The sequence below is a fragment of the Sycon ciliatum genome, chromosome 4 (genome assembly GCF_964019385.1).
Source record: "Sycon ciliatum chromosome 4, ocSycCili1.1, whole genome shotgun sequence".
NCBI classification, from domain to species: domain Eukaryota; kingdom Metazoa; phylum Porifera; class Calcarea; order Leucosolenida; family Sycettidae; genus Sycon; species Sycon ciliatum.
In genome coordinates, this window is record NC_088646.1 from 12,343,374 (window position 1) to 12,365,233 (window position 21,860).

General features: G+C 47.6%; 2 protein-coding genes across 3 annotated transcripts in view; one reads left to right on the forward strand and one right to left on the reverse strand.

Annotated features, from left to right (window-relative positions):
• Positions 1-64: 64 nt before the first annotated feature.
• On the reverse strand, positions 65-4,816 carry LOC135814529 (protein phosphatase 1 regulatory subunit 12C-like). The gene is made up of 3 exons (XM_065327655.1): positions 4,164-4,816; positions 3,293-3,328; positions 65-1,388 (listed from the first exon to the last, which is right to left on the reverse strand). The coding sequence occupies exons 1-3, from the start codon at positions 4,526-4,528 to the stop codon at positions 65-67; spliced, it is 1,725 nt and encodes a 574-aa protein (XP_065183727.1). The 5' UTR covers positions 4,529-4,816.
• A 7,381-nt stretch (positions 4,817-12,197) lies between these two features.
• Positions 12,198-21,860, forward strand: part of LOC135814532 (dual oxidase 1-like) — a 25,708-nt gene continuing 16,045 nt past the window's right edge. The window contains exons 1-10 of one of the 2 annotated variants that reach the window (XM_065327658.1): positions 12,198-12,403; positions 12,611-12,790; positions 13,590-13,682; positions 14,821-14,982; positions 15,242-15,429; positions 15,849-16,059; positions 17,104-17,282; positions 17,722-17,888; positions 19,085-19,322; positions 21,483-21,659. In XM_065327658.1, the coding sequence (XP_065183730.1) occupies positions 12,712-12,790; positions 13,590-13,682; positions 14,821-14,982; positions 15,242-15,429; positions 15,849-16,059; positions 17,104-17,282; positions 17,722-17,888; positions 19,085-19,322; positions 21,483-21,659 (1,494 nt within the window). In that variant the 5' untranslated portion in view covers positions 12,198-12,403; positions 12,611-12,711. Of the gene's footprint in view, positions 12,404-12,498; positions 12,517-12,610; positions 12,791-13,589; positions 13,683-14,820; positions 14,983-15,241; positions 15,430-15,848; positions 16,060-17,103; positions 17,283-17,721; positions 17,889-19,084; positions 19,323-21,482; positions 21,660-21,860 lie in introns of those variants that run through there. The other variant, XM_065327659.1, reaches the window with a different exon arrangement.

Sequence of the window (21,860 nt, forward strand, 5' to 3'; positions counted from 1 at the left end):
CATACTTCGAAGTACTTGCCAAGCAGCTAACATACATGTACTGGCCTCACTTCTAGGTGACTATTTACATGTAGCTCTCATCAGCATCCAGATCACTTGACACCGGTCTCGTTTTCTCAAGCTCCACCATGTCAGCCAGGCAGCTGAAAATAGGAAATGGCTTCATATCATCGTCACTATCGTACTCTGCCCACTCATTCTCTTCAGATTCCAGGCCTTGCCGCCCACCGCCTGCACTGGGCATGCCAGAATGGCTGACAGGTGATTTTGAGTTTGGACTACTGGACAACTTGCCAACTTGCTTACTGTCTGTAACTCGTACTTTTGGGAGGCTTTTTCCTGAGGTGTTACTGTTTTTTTGTGGTGTCTGCCTTGTGGACTTGGCCGCCATTTTCGATGAAGTGCTTGAAGACGGATTGCCCCCGGTATTGCCTTTGTTTGCAGGCAGCTGATTTGCTGATTTGGCAACTGAGCTGGATTGTGTTAACACGTTAGCAGTTGGCGCTCCACGTTTTGTCCGCGGTTTTGTGGATGCTACTGGTGGCAATGCACTCCCATGTGGTACGTTGCGTGGGGATACCTGGCCACCTTGGGCATGTTGCGGAGAACGGGTATTGGTAGCTGTGGTCAGTCGGCTAGGTTGCGTTGCGGTTCTGATTGCTTCCTTTTGTCCTGCCTGTGCTCGGTCAGAAATCAGCAATTCTGATGCTTGATAAGAGTCTGTCGATGATTCAGCTGAAAGCACAACAGGTTTGCCATCAGTTTTAACTGGCGATGGTGGCTTTGTTGTCTTTGCGAGCGGGCTTGGCAGCAGGCGCTTGGTCTTCCCCGGCAAGCCTGATGCCATTGGTTGGGGACTAGCCTGTGCTTGTGGCGAGGGCTTCATGGGCGCAATGAGCGTGTTCTCAGCTGGTGTGGCTGAGCTGTCTGGAAAGTTTTCCGGCGGTGATCCCTTGTCCGTTTCATTTGCCTGTGGTGATCTGGTGTTGTCAGCAGGTAGACTCGGTGAAGGCTGGCTGGGAGAATTCTTTGCTTTCACAGTTTCTGATTCTGGTGTCTGTGCGGCAGCCTTCGGTTTGGTCTTTTTAGACGGAGTGGTGCGAGCTGCTGGTGCTTTGACAGGTGTCTTTGAGTCGGGTGTTGCCTTGGATGATGTGCTAGATTTCGATGACGTTTGACTGGGTTTCTGCTGTTTTTGCCCTGTCGCTGGTTTCGCTGATACTTTCGTTTTAGAGGCTGTGCCGAGAGATGTTCTGCCAGATTTGCTGGCGCTAAGGTTGGACCGTGAGCCTTGATCACTTGCAGGTCTGCTGTCTGGTGAAGTTGATCTTGATGCTTCATCAGTACTGATGCCCTGTTGTTGTTGCTGCTGCTGTTTGTTAGCCTCACTGCATGCACAAAACAATAGCAAAATGCACATGTTATTGACTCACTGTGACCCTTGCATCCTGTGACTCACTGTGACCCTTGCATCCTGTGACTCACTGTGACCCTTGCATCCTGTGACTCACTGTGACCCTTGCATCCTGTGTGTATGTGTAAGATATAACCGTTGCTGTAAATTCACTAATTTTCGGTGTACTTTTATTTTCGGTACTTTCGGTGCATCTGTTTCATACCTAAAATCTCAATACACCGAACAAACACTAACGCACATAATCCAATAGGGAACTGCTTCTCTGTACCTAAATTTTCTGTTCACCTACCCTGGCCTTTTGCCCTCATACCGAAAATATTGAGCACCGACAATTTCTGAAATTAGAGTATTCTGGAAGAGTGCAACATTGCAGAAGGACAGATTTGTGCTAGCAACTTGGCAGGGCCAAGCGTGTGGTGAATGGAGCATGGTTTCAGAATACATACTACGAGTAGACATGGTGAATCATCTCACACTACACATTGTGGAAACGAGAACACCTAAAAAAACATGGACATGAAATAATTGTGGCAGCAGAACCTCTCCAAGTGCAATGCTGAAACTCTGCTATTGGTCCGAGAACACTGCGGAATACTGCTCAGTCCCTGCAGCGACTTACTACTGCCTTTCCGGATAGTGTTAACTCTGGAGTGTCCCTAAGATAACACTATGGCTGTCTTCATCTGAAGTCTGCATTGTTGATAACTAGTGAGAGTGACATTAGTTGACAGGATACCACCTGTACAACAGTCAAATGCTTTTTAATTCACTAGGTTTCATTGCAATCTGTTTAGCCAGTCACTTTGACCTTCAAGGGGAAGTAAACCCTAAAATCAAATTTTCACCAGTTGTAGTCTTCGGGGAGCCGAGTCGAATGGTCTTGGTCCGAGGAAGCTGAGACGCTCCCTTCCTCCTTTATTCCCAATCGAACTCGCGCACTTCCACCGAAACTGGGTGACTGCGCCCTACTAGATAGGGATTTGTATGGAAAAAGTCACTAAAAACGCCGTTTCGTTCTTATAAAAGCGCGGATGACCGCGATTGGTCCATATGTTGTAGTCTTTTGGCCGCTGAGTCGACTGGTTTTGGTCCGAAAAGGCTGCGATGCAGCATTCGGCCCTTATACCCAATCGAACACGGTTGAGTAAGCGGTCACGTGCTCATTTACAGCCTGTTTGGGCCTGTTTATGTCACTCGAGTTGAACCTTTGAACCAGAGATCTAGGGAGTCGTAAAAGCCTCCTCTTACGACTCGCTGCTTTGAACCTTTGAGTTGAATCTTGATGTGAAAATTGTACTCTGCAGGCACGGTGACCAGGTGTGGCAGGCGACTGGTGTACACATGAGCACGTGACCACTCACTCAACCGTGTTCGATTGGGAATAAGGGCCGAACGCTGCATCGCAGCCTTTTCGGACCAAAACCAGTCGACTCAGCGGCCACAAGACTACAACATATGGACCAATCGCGGTCATCCGTGCTTTTATAAGAACGAAACGGCGTTTTTAGTGACTTTTTCCATACAAATCCCTATCTAGCAGAGCGCAGTCACCTAGTTTCGGTGGAAGTGCGCGAGTTCGATTGGGAATAAAGGAGGAAGGGAGCGTCTCAGCTTCCTCGGACCAAGACCATTCGACTCAGCACCCCGAAGACTACAACTGGTGAAAATTTGATTTTAGGGTTTACTTCCCCTTTAACTGGTGTGACCTAACAGGGTCGAGACTGATAGCTGTCCGCAGATTAAGTACCTGTACATAGCATGCACCGGTACATGTACTCTACTCAGTGGCAAGCTCAATTCACTTCTTCAGTATAGCGGTTTACATTACTGACTAGAAGTAAGTAATTGAGCTGCACGTTGTTGTACAGTACGTACCTTGCAGCTTGCTTCTGTTTAGCCTTTGCAATTGCCCTGCATATAAATAGTAGCAGCAGCAGCAGCAGCAATGGGAGTAAGACAGCAATGCAAAGCAAGACCCAGATGAACAGTGACATGAAAGTAAAATCCCTGAGCCAACGCTCATTCTTCCACCACTTCCCTGGCCCACTCTGGTGGCACAGCCAGCTTGTTACCGGTGTATGCAGCCTCTACCATTGTTCACCTCCAATCTGCCATACATCTTCCTTCACGTGATAGCCAGGGTTTTGTTCAAGGTAAAACTAGTAGTATTCTCGGACAGCAGACTCAGCATTTTAACTGCATATTTTCATGGTGTAAGTGATCAGTTTTCAATTTTTGATGCAGGGTTTGAAGGCACTGTAGTTATTCTTACGGTTTGTGTATCCATGATTTTGAAATGGTCCACACTCCGTGCACAGTGTACATCTTGGTACACAACTACACGTACACCGGTACTAACGAGTATGAGAATGTTTGTCATTTGGGCACTTTGGAATCGAGCACACCGGTGCGGAACTCTGAATGAAGCCTCTGTTTCTCAGCTCAGCTGAAATCTCTGCTGAAGCCACCGTTGCTTTTTCCCTGCACCAGATAATCATGATAATTACAGTACCACCGTGGTCAATGGCTGTACGCCTTTTGCACTGTGGAAAAGGCCGCTTTCCACTCGAAATGTCGCTTATGCCAGCTAGGCTAGTTATACCACCCAAGACGTTCAATAGAAAACTTGCCCTGTAGCGTATTGCAGTTTGGTCCATTTCTAAAGAACATCATTCTTTTTTGTGCTGTTGTGTACTAGTATTGGATTAAACCTTATCCCGGACCACGTTCAATTCAGGCTACTCACTTGGCAATGCATTCATAACACTCCTTGTGACCAAATCGTTCCGCTACACGCTTCGGTGTGTCTCCATATTTATCGGCAGTATCCGCTAGTGCACCTTTGTTCAACAGCATCCTGATGACGGACAGGGCGCCTGATTCTGCGGCGCAGTGCAATGGCGTGTAGCCACCGAACAGCTTGGCGTTCGGATCCGCACCAGCGTCCAGTAGCAAGCTGGTGCACTCGCCATGTTTGTTGATTGCTGTCCAGTGCAATGCCGTATGCCCACCGCTGTCCAGGTCACGCTCATCAAGGTCGGGCAAGCCCTTTAGGTGATCTTGAATCAGCTCTGCGTTCCCATCATAGGCCGCAGCATGAAGTTCAGACATAGTCGTGGCAAAGGTAGCTAAGCGAAGTACTGACAATAACAAACTTTCCGTTCTTTTTCTTCTTTTCCTTCTCAAACTACAACCACAAATGCAAGATGAATCGAGTCACATCGTGTAACGTCAGTCTATGCAAGTCAGTATGGCAAGGTGACACCGAATAGCCAGGCCAGAGACAATGTCCTTGGCTGGCAAACAAAACGTTATTTTCTTTCCTATAACACTCTGCCGATCGCCCAATACTAGTAGGTAATTGACACCCGGCCCACAGTATTTTTCATTTAGTACGATCATGTAGCTCGCAGATGCTGTGTCCACGTCCATGCTCCACTAGCACTGTTGACAACCACTGATCACATTTTGTAGTCTTGACAGTAGACCTACAAATAATTACAATGTATATTCTGCAGTAGCTAGTCAGGGTCCAATCATTCCTGGTCTGACAATCAGGACTGCAGTGACTGTGGTCCTAGTGTGGAGAAGAGAGTGTAGTCTGCGTAGCTATCCCTTCTGTCCGTCTGATTCCGAGTTCTACTCATATCATCATGCTGATAAGATAAGATCTTGTGATCAACGTAAGTCGTTCAACAACAATTACATCTCTGCTGCGCACATGAGAGAGAACGAAAGGCTATGGGGATCTTGATTTGAGTCAACCGTTTGGAAGAAGATATCTTTGAACTGACTTGCATCGCGTGTTCTTGACTCAAATTTCGAGACAAGGTGGACTTTTCTTGAACGTCATTGCCAATCCAGGAGCGGACCAGAGATCGATCTCTGTAGCCACTCTGCCATGCGGTAGGAAAGAAGAAAGCACACCATGGCACCCAACACTGGGAATCCGCAACAGGCACTGGAGGGAGGTGAAACTAGTGGCCATGGAAATTTCCTGCGATTTCCTGGGACTCGAAGGCGAAGTGCATGGTAACCTTCACAAATGCCACCACCCTCAAGCCAAGGATCAGAGACTTAGATGCAGACGCAGCTCCTAAAGCTGTGTTTGCAGAGTGAGTAGGAAAGAACAGGTCTGCTCTACAGCACGTCTTTGCATGATTGTATGGAGCTGCAGGAATCCTCACAACTAACTTTTAGAAACAGTATTCAATAATCATGTACATGTACTTAGTAACTTAGTAACTAGGACTGTGCTGGTGGTTGACAGCATGCATAATTATATCACGTAAGGAAACAAGGGCGACAGTCCTTCAATGGCTTCATTGCTTCAACCAACTAACCACGAGTAGAATCTGATACTCTTGCTTCAACTACCGGTAGTTCAAGGTTAGTTATTGTCAGCGAGTTAGCCGAAACAAGCCATACTGACTCGCTCAGGACCACAGGCAGATGAGTTTTCCGGTAATAATTTTGGTGTTGTGTTCTAATCATTCGCCATGCCACTGTAAAAGCCCCTGGATACGCCCACTCGAAATTACGCCCACCCTCCGTGTACACGCCCAGTCAGGGGAAGTCAACACTTTGTTTCAAAATAGCGCCCATGCCCATGTATGCGCCCAGGTATGCGGGCAACACCAGTACATGTACAGGTACTGATACCCAATACTTACTTCTATCCCTATTCCAAGTATTCCCGGTTCCAAAATAACGCCCGTGCCCTTGTATACGCCCAGGAAATCGAGGCTGCTATTCTATACGCCCGGGCCTATACAAGGGCTTTTATTCTGTTTGCCCGTAAAAGAGGCCTCCGTATTGGGCCATGCTCTCGGGTCTGAATCAACCAGTCTACAGCTAGCTAGCTAGCCAGTACAAGCTACTGCAGCTAGGACGCTTGGACTAGAAAGTGCGAACCCACGAACCTTTGCTTTAGAGAGTGCAGTGTGAACCCGCGTGCTAGGCAGATGTTGAAGTCGAAGTGTGAGCCAAAGTATCGTGAAATCCCGCGACCTGCTGTACTGTCACTCCCTGGTATAGGGTGTTCACTAACACGTCCTCCTCGAGTCGCCGGGAAAAACGTATTCTGTGCGAAGTGCTTTCACGATAATTATTTTAAATTAATAATTATTACCGGAAAACTCATCTGCGCTGCCTGTGGTCCTGAGCGAGTCAGTATGGCTCGCCATTCCAGGTTTATCTTGTGCTCTGCTGCGCATTGGCTACGCTAGCGGTATTAGGCAAGAAGACTGATGTTTGCGGGGGCCAGTCAGGACTCTCTGCTCAGCGCAACAATGTTGTCATAAGACTGTGTCCAGATGTAGCGGAGTGCCACCTTTCGCAGTAATATCATATTCATAACACATTGTGTTAGCAGCTCAAGTTTGCGGAGCTACATGACCTGTTTGCCACCAAATTATTACGTATCCGGGCAGGGAGCATACATAAGCATCCTTCAGTCATGTCGACTCAGCAGTAATGGAATAGATGACGAGGTGCAGATGTGCCAATACATGTACCGGAATGTGTATTACTGGTAGTGAAGGATGCATCATGTTCATGTTCAATTATTGTTCATGGTACCACGGCGTGGTTAGGATCCACTGGCACTGGTTTACTTGGAGTCTATGATGTGTGCATGTAAGTAAAGCGCGGTGACTATGTTTTTTAATTTAAAAGCACCTCTTACCAGTATTTGAAGCAGCAGTTGTATAAAATGTAGTTTACTGTAACAGTGTGGCCCGGCTGTGGCAGAATATTTGTAGGCTGTTGCAGCCTAGACTGTGTGGTGTGGTGTGGTGTGTGTGTGTGTGTGTGTGTGTGTGTGTGTGTGTGTGTGTGTGTGTGTGTATGTGTTCTATGCTGATGTACTCCGTATGGTGTAGACCAGGTGTGCCGATGATTGGTGGTCAATTCACATGCCCTTCGCAGGTTGTGTGGATTGGGCAGTTATCTGGCGCTAGTCTTGATCTGTCTCATTCAGATCTTGTCCTCTATCGTTGCTATAAGAGAAACTCTATGGGTACACATCCAGTGCCATTTGCAGATTTGCATGCTTCTCTTGCGACGGGCGTATACACGGTACAGGGTACATGGCGTGTGTTATGGCCTGGTTGTGATTTCAACGGTAAAGCGGAATGTCGGCCCCACTGGCCACTTGATAGTCTCTCCTGCTTCCTTCTCCCTAGCATCATCTGCTGCATGGTAGCCACTACAGTCAGCTAATAATGGTGGCAGAAAAACTGGCAGAATTTCGGTACTTTTTCTGGTATGTTTCATGCATGTTTGGTATGTGGATAAAGAAGAGAAGCAGAGGGAAGTGCCTGCCATAAAAGTTGTATGGTTCTGCCAATTTCATTGCTTTTTGAGAAAAATCTGCCGCTTATTTGACGCGCACTATCCGCCAAGGGCTACAGCCTTCCGAGATCAGCGAGATCAGATCCACCTGAGCCAGCAAAACTGGCCCTGTTCAGTGCTGGGTAGTGAAGACTTTGCTTAGGCCGCTTGCCCTTGGTGGATCTGTGCCGGCAGAAAAATCGCCAAATGTTGGTACCTCATCATTGAGGTTTCATGCATGTCAATTGTTTGGTATATACATGTACGTATACATGTACAACACATGTACCAGTGTCTGCTCTAGGATTGTAGGACAACCGGGTACACGTGTACCTGGCGCAACCATTTCAACCGGGTTGGAGCCGGGTACACATGTACCTGGCGCTGTCTCACCAGCCGAGTCACATGCTTTAACTGGTTGGCTTATTTTAATTCGGACAATAAACGGGAACTAGGCCCAATGGTATAAAGGCGAATGGATAAGCCGCATTTAGAAAAAGAGAGGACAGGAATTAGAAAATTACGAAAGAAGAAGAAGTATCTGACACATACAAGCCATGTAGTTAGTCCCTTTAAAGTTCGAAAGTATACTATCTTTTCAACCGGGTGCAAGCGCCGCCCAACCGGGTGGATTACCCGGCTCACCCGGCGCTGGAGCAGACACTGTGTACATGACTTACATATACATGTACATACTTGAGTATACATGTTTTTGTTTTGTTGTTTTTTTTGTTTTTCAAAGCCAACCATTTATCTTGGAAGGCGAATATGGAGGGAAAGCAGCAAAGGAGGAAAGGAAATAAATGGCAGGAAGAAAAATCGCAAAGGGTAGCAAGTGAGCAGTTAAATGGCAAGAACACCTGCTTCCGCAACCACTAGCTCAGCAGAAACAGCAGACGTGCTGCAGGAGTGAAAATGCTCCTTGCTCCACGCAAACACATAATACAGGATCTCAGCAAAGCAAAACTTAGACGGCAGTGGATATGCGCGATGACGGCGCTGTAACGCTCTGTGGACTTGGCAGAGAGAAGGCAAGCAATGCGCTTATACAGGGCAGAGGCGCATTTGCTCATTCCTCCGCTTGTGGAAAACACCGCAGGGACAAAAGAAGCATGCTCGACGTGCTGGATGCGCTGCTCATATGCCCGCTTCTTCTCCTTCTCGTGCTTGACATAGCAGACAGCAAATGGTTTGGACCGATTCGAAGACGCATACGGGTTAAACACCCGTACATCAATAAAGGTGCGTTTGAATCGGCCTCCCCAAATGCCGCTCGCTGCCACGTCAAGCCGGGCCTGGTCATCCGCGATGGCTGTGCGATACCGGAGGTGCTCACCTGACAGGGGTTGCAGATGTGCTTCAATGGACACTTGTTGGGCTACTTGCTTGAGCAGCCTAGCGGTAATGTCGCGGACCTCGTTGTGCCTGATGGTGGGAAATCCTCCAAGGGGGGGGGGGGGGCACGACAGAGCATGTTGCACAGTGAAAGTGCTTCCGCACTGGCAGGACGTTGGCAGCCGTTGTAGGAGCTAACCATAGCGTAGGCAGGTGGCATCGCGAAACTCACCCTTGGTGAGAGTGAAGCCATGACGACGGAGAGGTAGGCAGGTCAGCCAGTTAGATGAGCCTTTCTCAGAAGATAGCTTAACGGACCGCTGAAGATCCGGCCCGACAGACACAGAGAAAGCAAGGGCACGGGCCCTGGTGGCATCACGGGCACTGGATCTGACGCGACTCTTGGCTTGGTAGATCTGCGCAACTGCATTGCCAAGTCTGTGCTCTTGCCTCAGGATGCGGTGGATGATAGCATAGCACACGCTGACGGAGGACCCATACTGTGAGGCAATGGAGGACGGGGCAGTGAGGCCAAGGCCACCATGACGGTATGGCAAGTAGATCATTTCGCGCTCCACTTCATTAACCAGTCGCTGTAGGAGAGCCGGGATGAACACGCTGGTGATGGCATCGTCCAATGGCACCAGGTGCTGCGTGATATCTGGCATGGTTCGACATAGAAATGTCCATTTCCCATGCAGGCCACGAACGAGAGCTGCGTATGACGATTGCGGCTGGGTAACGGCGATGACGCTCAGTCTTTTAACTTGATCCACCCAGGAGTCGACCTTCACTTGAGTATACATGTACATGTACATACTCAAGTATGTACCTGTACAGACTTGAGTATAATTGGATACTCAAGTATGTACATGTAAATGTACATGTATAATGTACATGTACATGTATACTCAAGTATGTACATGTATAATGTACATAATATACATGTAATGTCATGTAGATAGGAGAGAGGAGTAGGTTCCCCGGAATTTCCCGTCATAAGCTTTGAATGGCTGTAATGCTTATCGAGCCTCTGGGGAACTGCTCATGTTTGAACAGTATCCGCCAGGCGCCAGGGCCTATCGGTCACTTCCTTGGACGGGTATACCTGTACGTGCTGATGCATTTTCTTTACTTGAAAACCTCGCACCCAATTTGTTTAAAAAAAGAAGAAGGAAATGACAAAACAACGGAATAACAAGACATTGACCGAATGGGGTTGCAATGCAAGGTAGTATACTGCATTGTGCCTCCTTTTATACAATCATGTGTGCGACATAAATTACTAATAATAGTAATGGGGAGGGGAGGAGGAAAACATGTGCCCCATGTGTACATAAAGAGCCTGATAACAGTGATACGCAGCATGGCCTCGGTATTCATTCCTTTCTTCCGCGTACAATTCTCTGCGGAGGAGTCAGGATTGGCAGAGGCCATAGAAGAGGATCTGTTGCAATCTATTTACTGCCGCAGACCCGAAATTCCTGCTCAGTTTCACTAGCGTTCCTCAGTCCCCTACCGAAACGTGCCAGCACAGGTACATGTACGTGTATTTATGTCATTTCATTCATCGGCCGCCTCCTCCGACTCCTGCATTGAACCACAAGACAGGCTTCGAAATTTCCTTGTACAAGCTGTTCAATTGCAGACTATTTGCAGTACCATTCTGCATACCGTCACACGTGTTGCGGAGCATCATAAGGAAGTACAATTATGTACCTGGACATACACGTACGGTACGAGCCGTACATGCCATTAATTTTTTATAATGATGGGAGTCTGCGCTGCTTGCATGATGTTGTTTGGCTTCAGTGGCTGTCTGGCAAATGGCAAATATTCCACTTCACCTGTCCTCTCTGACGGCTGTAGGCATGTGGCTACATTGTAGTGTAGGTTCTAGACTATGACAATGAGAACGCACCTTATATGCACATCACGTTGTGCACGCGTTTGCGTACACCGGTTCACACTGCCACCACACACCTAAGCCCTTGTACAGTCATTCAATCCAGGTGCAGGATGGCATGCGGGCACGCAATGATATCGTCGATAGTGTTATGCCGTGTGCTGCATGTACTGCATGTAGCTCTAGCATAGAAGGAATTAGCTACACAGCACATGCATGTGAAGTCATAGCATCTGTTACGATACTTCATGCATATACATGTATGTTCGTTCAGTGAGTGGATGGGGAAATGAGGAGGCGGATCCACCCGTTCTGCACACTGTCTGGGGAGGCCAGCTAGTCAGCCTTGTCCGCGATCCGGCCCGACTCGTCATGGGCCATTGGACGGGAGGTGATCGCTCATAGTCGTACTCACCGTGGTCACCTGAGATCATCTACATGATGATTGTACATGCAGCCGTGACAATGTGTGGCCAACTGCTTCATTCACTAGACAATAGTAGACATGCACCATGTGTGGTGCATGTCCAGCCTACCGGCTACGGTCTGGCAATGGTTGTCAATCGCCATGGACATTGTAGCTGCCCTTAGGCTAGCGCTAGTACAGCAGAGTGCAGGGGTTTGGTGAGTTACGTACCAATACTACCATTCCCTAGATCCAGGCCAGAAGCAGCATTGCAAGTATACTATACGTGTGCGTGTGTCCGCTATAGTACTAGAATCATGTAGTAGTCTGTACACGTGCTGCACATAATCATTGCTGTCTGAAGGTCTAATGCCTACTACAGACTACAGTACTAATAGTAATACTACTAGCGGAGAGAAGTAAAGTTGATGATTCAACAGAAACGGTATGCCACCAGCCATGCTGCAGCAGCACAATCGCCACCATACACTGGCTGCAGCCTACTACGCCCGTCTACGGACTCGGTGCAGGGGCGTGCTTGACACATGCCAATGCTTCCCTAGCTTTGAAGCTTTGAAGTTGAGGTCAGATACTCCTACACGCTTGGAAGTATTGGAACCTGTCAAAACGCGTTGACCTGTACAGAACGAGCGGGCTCCCTGGCCACGATTCTCCTCCTCCATTCAGAAGTTCAGTATGGCGCGGTGATCGATTCATGCAGCTGGTAGATTCAAAAGTTACTCGCAGCAGGATACAGACTTTACAGTAGATAGTGCACGGAGGCCGCAGTCCGCTGTGTGAAGTGACATACACATAGGTCGGTGAGCGACGTTGCGTTTTTCCTTTCTTTCAAAGCGGACTTTCTCCTACCTGGTTCAGCGAAACACAGTTTAGGAATAGTTAGGCAAGGTTCCAGCTTGTTCCTCAGACTTCTTCCTGACGTTGCCTTGAAGCCGCGGTGCAGACACTGGTGCGTGGCCCTTCACCAATCATTCCGATATATCGGGTAGGTGGTTGTTACCGGTTCTACTTGCTGTCCTGGGTCCTATGATTTTGGACTTCAGTTACCAGGGGCTACATGCTTGGCGTGCCTCGCTACGACTGCATGCTACAAATTCGGTAGAGTCCACTCTGGTCCACGGACTGATGAACTCTGAACTCATTCGACTTGATTCTTTCCTTCTCGTGCATTTCCCATCCATGCCTCGACCAGAACCAGAACTGATTTAGTCAAGAGAAGACCAATCGCAACACTAGCTACTGCCACCGTTCGTTTGAGATATCGGCTGTCTTCACGTCAGTCTCACTGGCAAGATGGCGGCCTCGTTCCTTCTTCTAGCTGTAGCTTTCTTTCTATCACAAGCAGCTGGCCAGGATAATGACTCAATAACAGGTAAATTGGTATTGCAATCATTCGGGTAGTGGGCACGATATGCTATGCAGTTGTGAAAATAGCAGTAGAGAAGGAGTGTGAAGACGACCTGGTGCTGAGACCTGTTTGGCTTGCGTTCAGTGATTCGAGGATTGTTTCATGGCGCATCTGCCATGGTCCTTTGCTCCGCACTAACTCTTAGCCACTGTATGCTGAGGTCATTCCTTGTTCATTGTCGGGTCATTCTTATGCTCATTCGGGTCGTACTCGTTCATAGGTTCATAGCACAGTCGCATGATTCATTCTGCTGAGATTGTATCATTGGCCACTATTCAGCTTCTTGGCCACAAATGACAGGCAGGATCTAGGAACGAAAGAGGTAACAAAAAAGATGTGGGGAATGCCCACCCAGCCTGATGTTGTTTCCCTGTACTCTTGTGCTCGGCATTCGATTTCAGCCACCTGCACAATGAAAGTCTGTGTAGGGATGCATTTCCTCGTCGTTTAGGATTTACAATTTTTACAATACATGCACAGGCCCTTAGTAAAAATCCGGGCTTCAGGTGATTTATTCCAAATGGGAGACCAAACGGAAATGAGCAATATTGACGAAAAAAGCAGTTTGCATTTGGGTGGGTCAATTGTTTCAAAATAAGGATATGGTCAGGCCATGGCTAGACCACGGGCCGGACGGGGTGCAGATGGGGGTGCTACGACCCTGATGTATGGTGCTACGCCCCTGATGTATGGTGCTACGACCCTGATGTATGGTGCTACGACCCTGATGTATGGTGCTGTGCTGTTTCCTTTGTCCAAACAGAGCCCATCCAGGGTTCAGCGTTTCACTTGCCAGAAGTTGTAGGTTATGATGGCTGGTACAACAACCCTTCTCACCCCGAATGGGGTGGAGCTGGTAAGCTATCTAACTCATCACCACACACCATTCCCACACATCACCACACACCACACACCACACACCATCACCACACACCACACACCATCACCACACACCATACACTACACACACACCGCACACACACCACACACCAGCACCATCAGACCAGCACCGACCCAATGGATCTACCCCCATGCTATGCAGTGTCATGTAGCAATCTGAACTCAGTCTGGTGTCCACTTCGTGTGTTCCACCTGGTTTAGTTGTGTACGGCAGTGTTTACGGTTATTGGCTACTAGTAAGGAGGTGTTCTGTCCTTGATAGCTGACATATACATGCAGCTTCAGGGGCGTCGGACACGGTACGGTCACTACGGTATTGACCGTACCACTTTTTTCCCCAGGTACCCCATGAATCAATAAAATACCCTGATCTGGACTCTAGATTCCCCCCCCCCCCCCCCAGACCAGAAGATCTCTGGCTCAACAGTTGGTCCATGCATCAAAGGGATAAGAAAATTTGGCAATGACGGGACCAGATAGTTCACGGTATCGGATGGTGCCGTAAAGCACAGTGTCATCAGCGTAGACGTCCATTTCTGTTGCACAGGAGAGGTATGCGCTTTCATTGTTCACGTATATACTGATAAGGAATCTTATGGAAAGACCCAAAATGCTCCCCCTGGGGTACTCCAGCTGAGATCTCAAATAGCAGTGATCTTTGGCCATTCAGGACTTCACAAATTTATCGATCCTGTAGTTAGTTGTGAGGCCAGGAGAGTAGGAGACCACCAATATCCAGTGCTGGTGCTGGTGCTGCTGCTGGGGCTGTGTGGGGCTATACCGGCAAGCGAGACCTTGTCAAATGCCGTGGCTATATGCATGGCAATGACATGGGCACAGCCTACATGCCAGTGTGAACCACCCGCACCCAGTTGTGCTGCAGTCCCTCGACTGGGCCTGATATTCAGAGTCCGTGGCAAACCCAAACTGCGCTCTGAAAGTAGCTGGTGGTGAACATGGCTGAACAACGCGGGATAAGCTAGTCCTGCTGGGCTTCTACTTACATTTGTTGTTAGACTGAACGCGATGAACAAATAATCTGGTACATTACCAATTGTGGTTGTATCATTGTTACATGCACCTTGTTTCTGCAGACATGCATTTGTCACGCCGTGTACCACCACGCTACTCAGATTCTACGTATGAGCCGTGGACGGCCGGTCGTCCCAACCCGCACGAAGTAGCCACTGCAACCATGCTCGGCTACAAGGGTTTGAAGTCCTATCAGAACAGAACTGCCCTGCTGACCTTCTTCGGTGAGTGTGCTTGTTGCATGCCTTGTCATCTTCACTGGCGCTGGTGGGTGTGGGTGTTGGTTGTGTAACTCTAGCTGAATGCATTAGATACCTCGATCTGTTTTGAAAGCAACACATAAGGAACGATGCGTCAGACAGGACCGCCTATGCGATGATCGGAAGAGCAAAGTATGACCCACAAAACTGTTATTTGTATTTCGGTCCTTTAGTACTTGTAGTTTGACGGGCTATCGTACATGCACTTTCATTGTGTCTACAGGCCAGCAGGTCGTAGAAGAGATCCTGGATGCACAGAGACCAGGCTGTCCTCCAGAATACTTCAACATTCCCATCCCCACCGGCCATACACTCTATGACCCTGACAGTGAAGGCGGCAAGGAATTGCCATTTTTGCGATCCAGGTATGACAAGTCCACAGGACAGTCGCCGAACAATCCAAGACAACAGGTGAGGATGGGTGTATGTCACAGTGCTAACACCAAATGCCTAGGTCCTGCAAAGCTGACTGCAGTCAATAGACTCAGTTGCTTGGCTGGTGTCTACCTGTACAGCCACTCCAGTACCGGTGGCTTTCTGCAATCTGGGCCAATCCCTCACCAATCACAAGGCACTCTGTGTTGCGGGACGACTGCGAGCCACTTCAACGCTACTTATCAGAGCACTTGGCATATCTGCACCTTGAAGTCCTGAAGTTCCCAGGGACAGTGCAGAAATATGAAATTCCTTTTAAAATGTTGATTATGGTGGGCGTCTTGCTGCAATCAATAAGACATCGTGAACATAAGGTCTCTTCCGGCCTTTTTTTCGTGTTTCTCACTTATTCCCTGACACCAGTGTTTGTTGTTTGGCACACTGCTTCTGCTCAGCTGAACGAGATCACACCCTACATCGACGGTGGTCTGTTCTACGGTGTAACCAAAGCCTGGGCGGACGCACTGCGAAGCTACACTAACGGGACCATGGCCTGCGCAGACCCGCCGGAGTGTAGGTTCCCGGCTAAGAATACCATTGGTCTGCCCATGGCCAATCCACCGCCACCAGCTGATCATGTGCTCAAGACTGCAAGTCGCTTCTACAGTAAGAACCACCACCACCACTGACACGCACTGACACAGAATCACTCTAGTCTTCATCCAGTCATTCATCTAACAAATGCTTATACCGGTACTCATATATCGGAAAAGGAAAATAAGAAATGTTTAAACACACGGCGAGGAGACAATAATTTGATAACCGCAATCAATAAAACTAGCTGAACCGACATTTGTGTACTTTATTCATGCAATGTAAAAACGGTGGAGATGATGTGCAATAAAACGATGAAAATATGAAGAAATGGTGTAGGGAAAAAATATGGATTCAAACAAGTTTTCGTACAACACTCATCAGGAATCATTTTTTCCCTACACCATTTCTTCATATTTTCATCGTTTTATTGCACATCATCTCCACCGTTTTTGCATTGCATGAATAAAGTACACACATGTCGGTTCAGCTAGTTTTATTGATTGCGGTTACATGTATCAGAAAGAAATGTATGCACAAATCTTGACCCGCTGTTCGCTCATCGCTTGCAATAGCAAAACATAGCAGAAGAGCATTGCTCTCATCTACACTTCCCCCGGGTTGCCTATGCCTCCCCGCTCATCTACACTTTCCCCAGGTTGCCTATGCCTCCCCGCTCATCTACACTTCCCCCGGGTTGCCTATGCCTCCCCGCTCATCTACACTTCCCCCGGGTTGCCTATGCCTCCCCGCTCATCTACACTTCCCCTGGGTTGCCTATGCCTCCCCGCTCATCTACACTTCCCCTGGGTTGCCTATGCCTCCCCTACCAAAGTCATCTGGATCTCTTGAAGTTGGACCTTTTCTTCACATACAATGAACATTAAAGCGGCAACTTCATGTTTGGGGGGCCAGTGCCCAAACTACTTGGCAACCACACACCCTATACGGCGCATGAATATCCATTATCAGGAGAGAAAAAAACTGTTGACGTGAGAATGACGATGGTGCTAGCAGATGCCCATAGCATGGCCGCTGCTACTACTCTGGTGATTATGTGAAGACACTCTGCAGGCAACTAACATGCAAACTGTGTCACTCTCAATGTTCTTTCAGAGCTTGGAAATCCCCGCGGTAACGAGAACCCGATGCTTCTCGCATTCGGAGTAATCTGGTTCAGAAACCATAACTATCATGCCCAGAGATTGGCAAAAGAGTGGGCTGCCATTGGACGTCCTCTGAATGATGAGCTGCTGTTCAACCGAGCAAGACAGTGGGTCATTGCTGAGCATCAGGTAAATACTTTATGACCGAGTAATTTGAGGTGCATGTTATTTTTGGATAATAATTATGGGCTTGAGCAATATTAAAATGTGATATTAGTCGAAATGTTAAATATTATTCTCACACAGGCTCTGTTGTGATAATACGTCTACATGCACACATACCATTCCATTCCAATGCTGATGAGCATCTGTGCAGCTATGTTTCACGTGGTTATACTGTCTGCACTGGATTCTCCTATCTCCTCTGCTGGCCTCCATATACCTGCGCTTCTACACTAATCAACGTCTGTTGTCTGATGATTGGTTTTACCATGAAACTCTGAGTTACACCCTGCTTTAAGGCACACTGCCTCTGTGTACTGCCTACTCTGTGTTGTAGTAGTACAGTAGTCTGCACTGTGCACGTATCTCGTACGCATGTGCCCTCACTCTGTGTGTTCCTCTGTAGAACATTGTACTCAATATCTGGCTGCCAAGTTTCCTTGGCGTAGAGATCAACCCCTACCCCGGATACAGCACGTCTACCTTCCCTGGAATTACACATGCCTTCCAGACATCTGCCATGCGCTTTGGGCACACATTGGTGCCACCGATTGCTTACAGGGCATATGCAAAGTGAGTACTTTGTGAATGATCAGCGATTACACCTTTCTCTCTTGGTGTGAATAATTCTGTAATAGCTTGCTTACCTCATGTGTATGCATGCTGTATCTAAGAGAAGAGGCGCACAATGCCATGTTGATGCCGTGCAGAAGCTCACGTCATGCAGCTTTCGTCAATGCTTGAACATTGCAGGCCAAAGTGCAGTAAATCCAATCCGGGGTTACTCTACTCTGACAGACCGGAGAGAGAGAGAGAGAGAGAGAGAGAGAGAGAGACAGAGAGAGAGAGAGAGAGAGAGAGAGAGAGAGACAGAGAGAGAGACAGACAGAGAGACAGACAGACAGAGAGAGACAGAGAGAGACAGAAACAGACAGAAACAGACAGAAACAGAGACAGAGAGAGACAGAGAGAGACAGAGAGAGACAGAGAGAGACAGAGAGAGACAGAGAGAGACAGAGAGAGAGAGAGAGAAAGAGAGAGAGAGAGAGAGAGAGAGAAGGAGAGAGAAGGAGAGAGAAGGAGAGAGAAGGAGAGAGAAGGAGAGAGAGAGAGAGAGAGAGACAGAGAGACAGAGTGAGAGAGTGAGAGAGATGAATGATTGAGAAAGGAGGAAAAAAGAGAAAACAATATTAAAAGGTAACAGCTGTATACAATATGGATCAAAGTACATGGGACAAAGAGAGACAGACGGACGGACAATCAGACAAACAAACAGGAAAACAAACAGACAGACAGACAAACAGACAGACAGACAAACAGAGACAAAAAGACAAACAGACAGACAGACAGAGGAAAGAGCTCTCTCGGCCAATCACCTTCATGCCAATACGAGGTTTTGACTATGTGTCCTGTCATCGCAAAAATGAGTAATGAACAGAAGTCACATTTAATTAACGAGTCATGGTCGCTTGTTACCATGGGTTGCACAGGGAAATGTAAGCAGGTGCCTGGTACAGGTCCCAGGGTTCGAACTTTATATAAGTAAATACTCTGCTCCAGACAATATGTACTCTATCACCATAATATTACACTGGTACTGCAGCTATTAGTATTTTTTTTAAGAAACTCCTACATCACTGTACATGTACATATTTTTGAACTCTTCTATTTCCTACCGTAGACGATGTCTTAGATATTATTAGAGCCTACCGTTTGAAGCAATTTGCAAAAAAAGTTCTTTCCCTCATCTTTGTGATGTTCATCCACAGAGATTCGTCTTCAGGAGCAGTTCCAACAAACAACTCGGATTGGAAGTGTGAGTTCCGCCCTCTGAAGCCATCCTCCACTTCATCATCTTCTGCCATCAGAACATGCCAGTCCTACTGGAATTCCCCGGACATTATCACGGAAGGCAGCGTGAATGTCGTGGATGAGATCTTGTTCGGCTTGTCAAAGCAAATCACGGAACGAGAGGATAATATCGTCACTGAGGACCTCCGAGGATTTGTAAGCACTATTTGTGTTGTTAGCACAAGCAGTAGTGTACATGTAGCAGCGATATTCTGCATGTGGAGGGTGAGGGGTGAGATGTACAGTCATGTCGGAAAAAGTGTGAGGGAAGCTTTTTGATTCAGGTGCACTAAGCCTTAGTCTTGTCAGAGGCATAGCAATGGGCCCATCCACTCAGAATGTTAGAGCAATCATGGCCATGGCCCAAACGTGCTTAGGAGTCTGGACCTGGGAATATGTTCTGGTTTTGTATTGTTGTGACTGCATCTGGGTTATGCTTTCCTGGCTGGACTAGCAAACAGGCCATCTAATGTGCAGCAGGGACGTGCTAGTGTTGTAACTCGCTTTTCTCTACCTGCTCCCAGTCCCGTGCCATCTCCACACTTATACAAAGGGACGACGATAACTACATTTAGGAAGACTGTTTATTGACACGACGACGAAACACAACTAGATATGACGAACTCAAGACGAAGACATTATGAACTCAAGACGAAGACATTATGAATTCAAGACGAAGACTGCTTTTCACACCACAGCAACACGCACATGCACCAACATGACGTACACACGACGTACACAAAATAACGTACTACAACAATAACTCCCTCCCAAGAGTAGAATCGTCCTCGTAGAATCGTCCTCGATTCTAATAATAAAACAGAGTAAAAAGAGGAAAAGATCACACAAATCACTCAATCATACCACACCAGTCACACCCATAAATAAAACACCTCTGCCTGCACTGCAGATTATTAAAAAAATTCTGTCTGCCCACCCAGAACACCAGCCACGATCGCTGTCACACGTGTGGGAACTGATAACCTCAAAAACTCTAAACTACTGCACTCAACACACCACCTCGCGATCACGCAAAAATTCTAAAATGTGAGAGCACAAATCATAAGAATAGCAAAAAGAACAAAATCCACTGGCTCTGTGGGGGCCTCTAGTTATCCTCATAGAAGAGCAAATCAAAAAACGAACAGAACACACGAGCTGTGCGGGCGCCTCTTTACCCTCGAGGAGAGCAAATAATAAAGAACAAAATGTTGGGAGAACAGAAATACAAAACTCACATACTCCTCACGTTCACAACAACACACGTACCCTCTCACCAACGAAACTCCTCACGCCGTCTGCCATGTCGTCCACCATCTCCAGGAGTGCTGCTCAGCGTCGACATCCTCACTTCTGGGCACAGTTTTACGTCGTGTCCGGGACCATCCGTCCTTCTTCTTCTTTTTTTTAGCTATTCTTCTGGGCACAGTTTTACGTCGTGTCCGGGACCATCCATCCTTCTTTTTCTTTTCCTTTTCTTCTGGGCACAGTTTTACGTCGTGTCCGGGACCACCAGTGACGACGACTGACAAGAGACGAGAGAGACGAATGATGAAGGACGAGGACGACAGACAAACTTCTTCAAGACGGACAAAACTGTGACGATAGGACGACTGGAGATGACATCGGAAACTGGGAGCGAAGGCCACGTAGGACGAATCCAGAAGTTGACAACAAATTTCTATCACCGCTGCCACCAATGTTGTAACTCGCTTTTCTCTACCTGCTCCCAGTCCCGTGCCATCTCCACACTTATACAAAGGGACGACGATAACTACATTTAGGAAGACTGTTTATTGACACGACGACGAAACACAACTAGACATGACGAACTCAAGACGAAGACATCATGAACTCAAGACGAAGACTGCTTTTCACACCACAGCAACACGCGCATGCACCAACACGACGTACACAAAATAACGTACTACAACACTAGTGCATGATTTCTTATGTGCATGTATATGTATATTGGCCATTGCGAGCGAAATCGTGTCTTCGCACGAGCGAGAGCAGTCAATTATATTACATCCACTCTGAAAATGACTTTCTTCTGGAACACCTTATCTAGCCCCGAAGACACGAATTCGCTCGCAGCAAATCATACAGTGAGTATATGCCAGTATGCATGAAAGTCTTTTCTCCAGAAAGTCACGCAACCAGAGTAGGAGGCTAAGTTTGTGCCGTAATTATCGCCTGCCCATGGCCATTATCTGGGGGGCGTTTTGTGGAGGGAAGGTGAGGTCAGTGCTTGCACAACTTGCACAGATGTACGCAGGATCAGCGCACAAACACACCTTTCTTTTGGCCCTGCAGGTGTTCGGAAGCCTGGACTTCAGTCGCCGAGATCTGATGGCGATCAACATTCAGAGAGGCCGCGATCACGGTGTGCCTGATTACAACACGGTTCGACAGCACTATAATTTGTCGAGGGTGACACGCTACAGAGACATCAATCCAACTATGTATGGAAAAGAAGGCAACATCACAATGGTATGTGTTGAGATTGCAACTGGGCCCCATTCTGGCATTGGAATACCTTGTTGCTGCTCAGCTGTGGTGCCAAAGACACTACATAAATGTACTATAATTTTAAAATGTTTACAGTCGTCCCTCTCTAATCCGGCACCTTTTGCAACGGCATTTTCTGCTGGATAAACAAGGGTGCTGGATTATCAAATCCTGCCCTCCAAC

Excerpts from the sequence above, each read along its gene's own strand:
- LOC135814529 (XM_065327655.1), bottom strand. The coding sequence starts at position 4,528 with ATGTCTGAACTTCATGCTGCGGCCTATGATGGGAACGCAGAGCTGATT. Across the intron at positions 3,329-4,163 it reads TGTTATGAATGCATTGCCAA|GGCAATTGCAAAGGCTAAAC; the intron begins GTGAGTAGCCTG and ends ATTTATATGCAG. Across the intron at positions 1,389-3,292 it reads AAACAGAAGCAAGCTGCAAG|TGAGGCTAACAAACAGCAGC; the intron begins GTACGTACTGTA and ends TTGTGCATGCAG.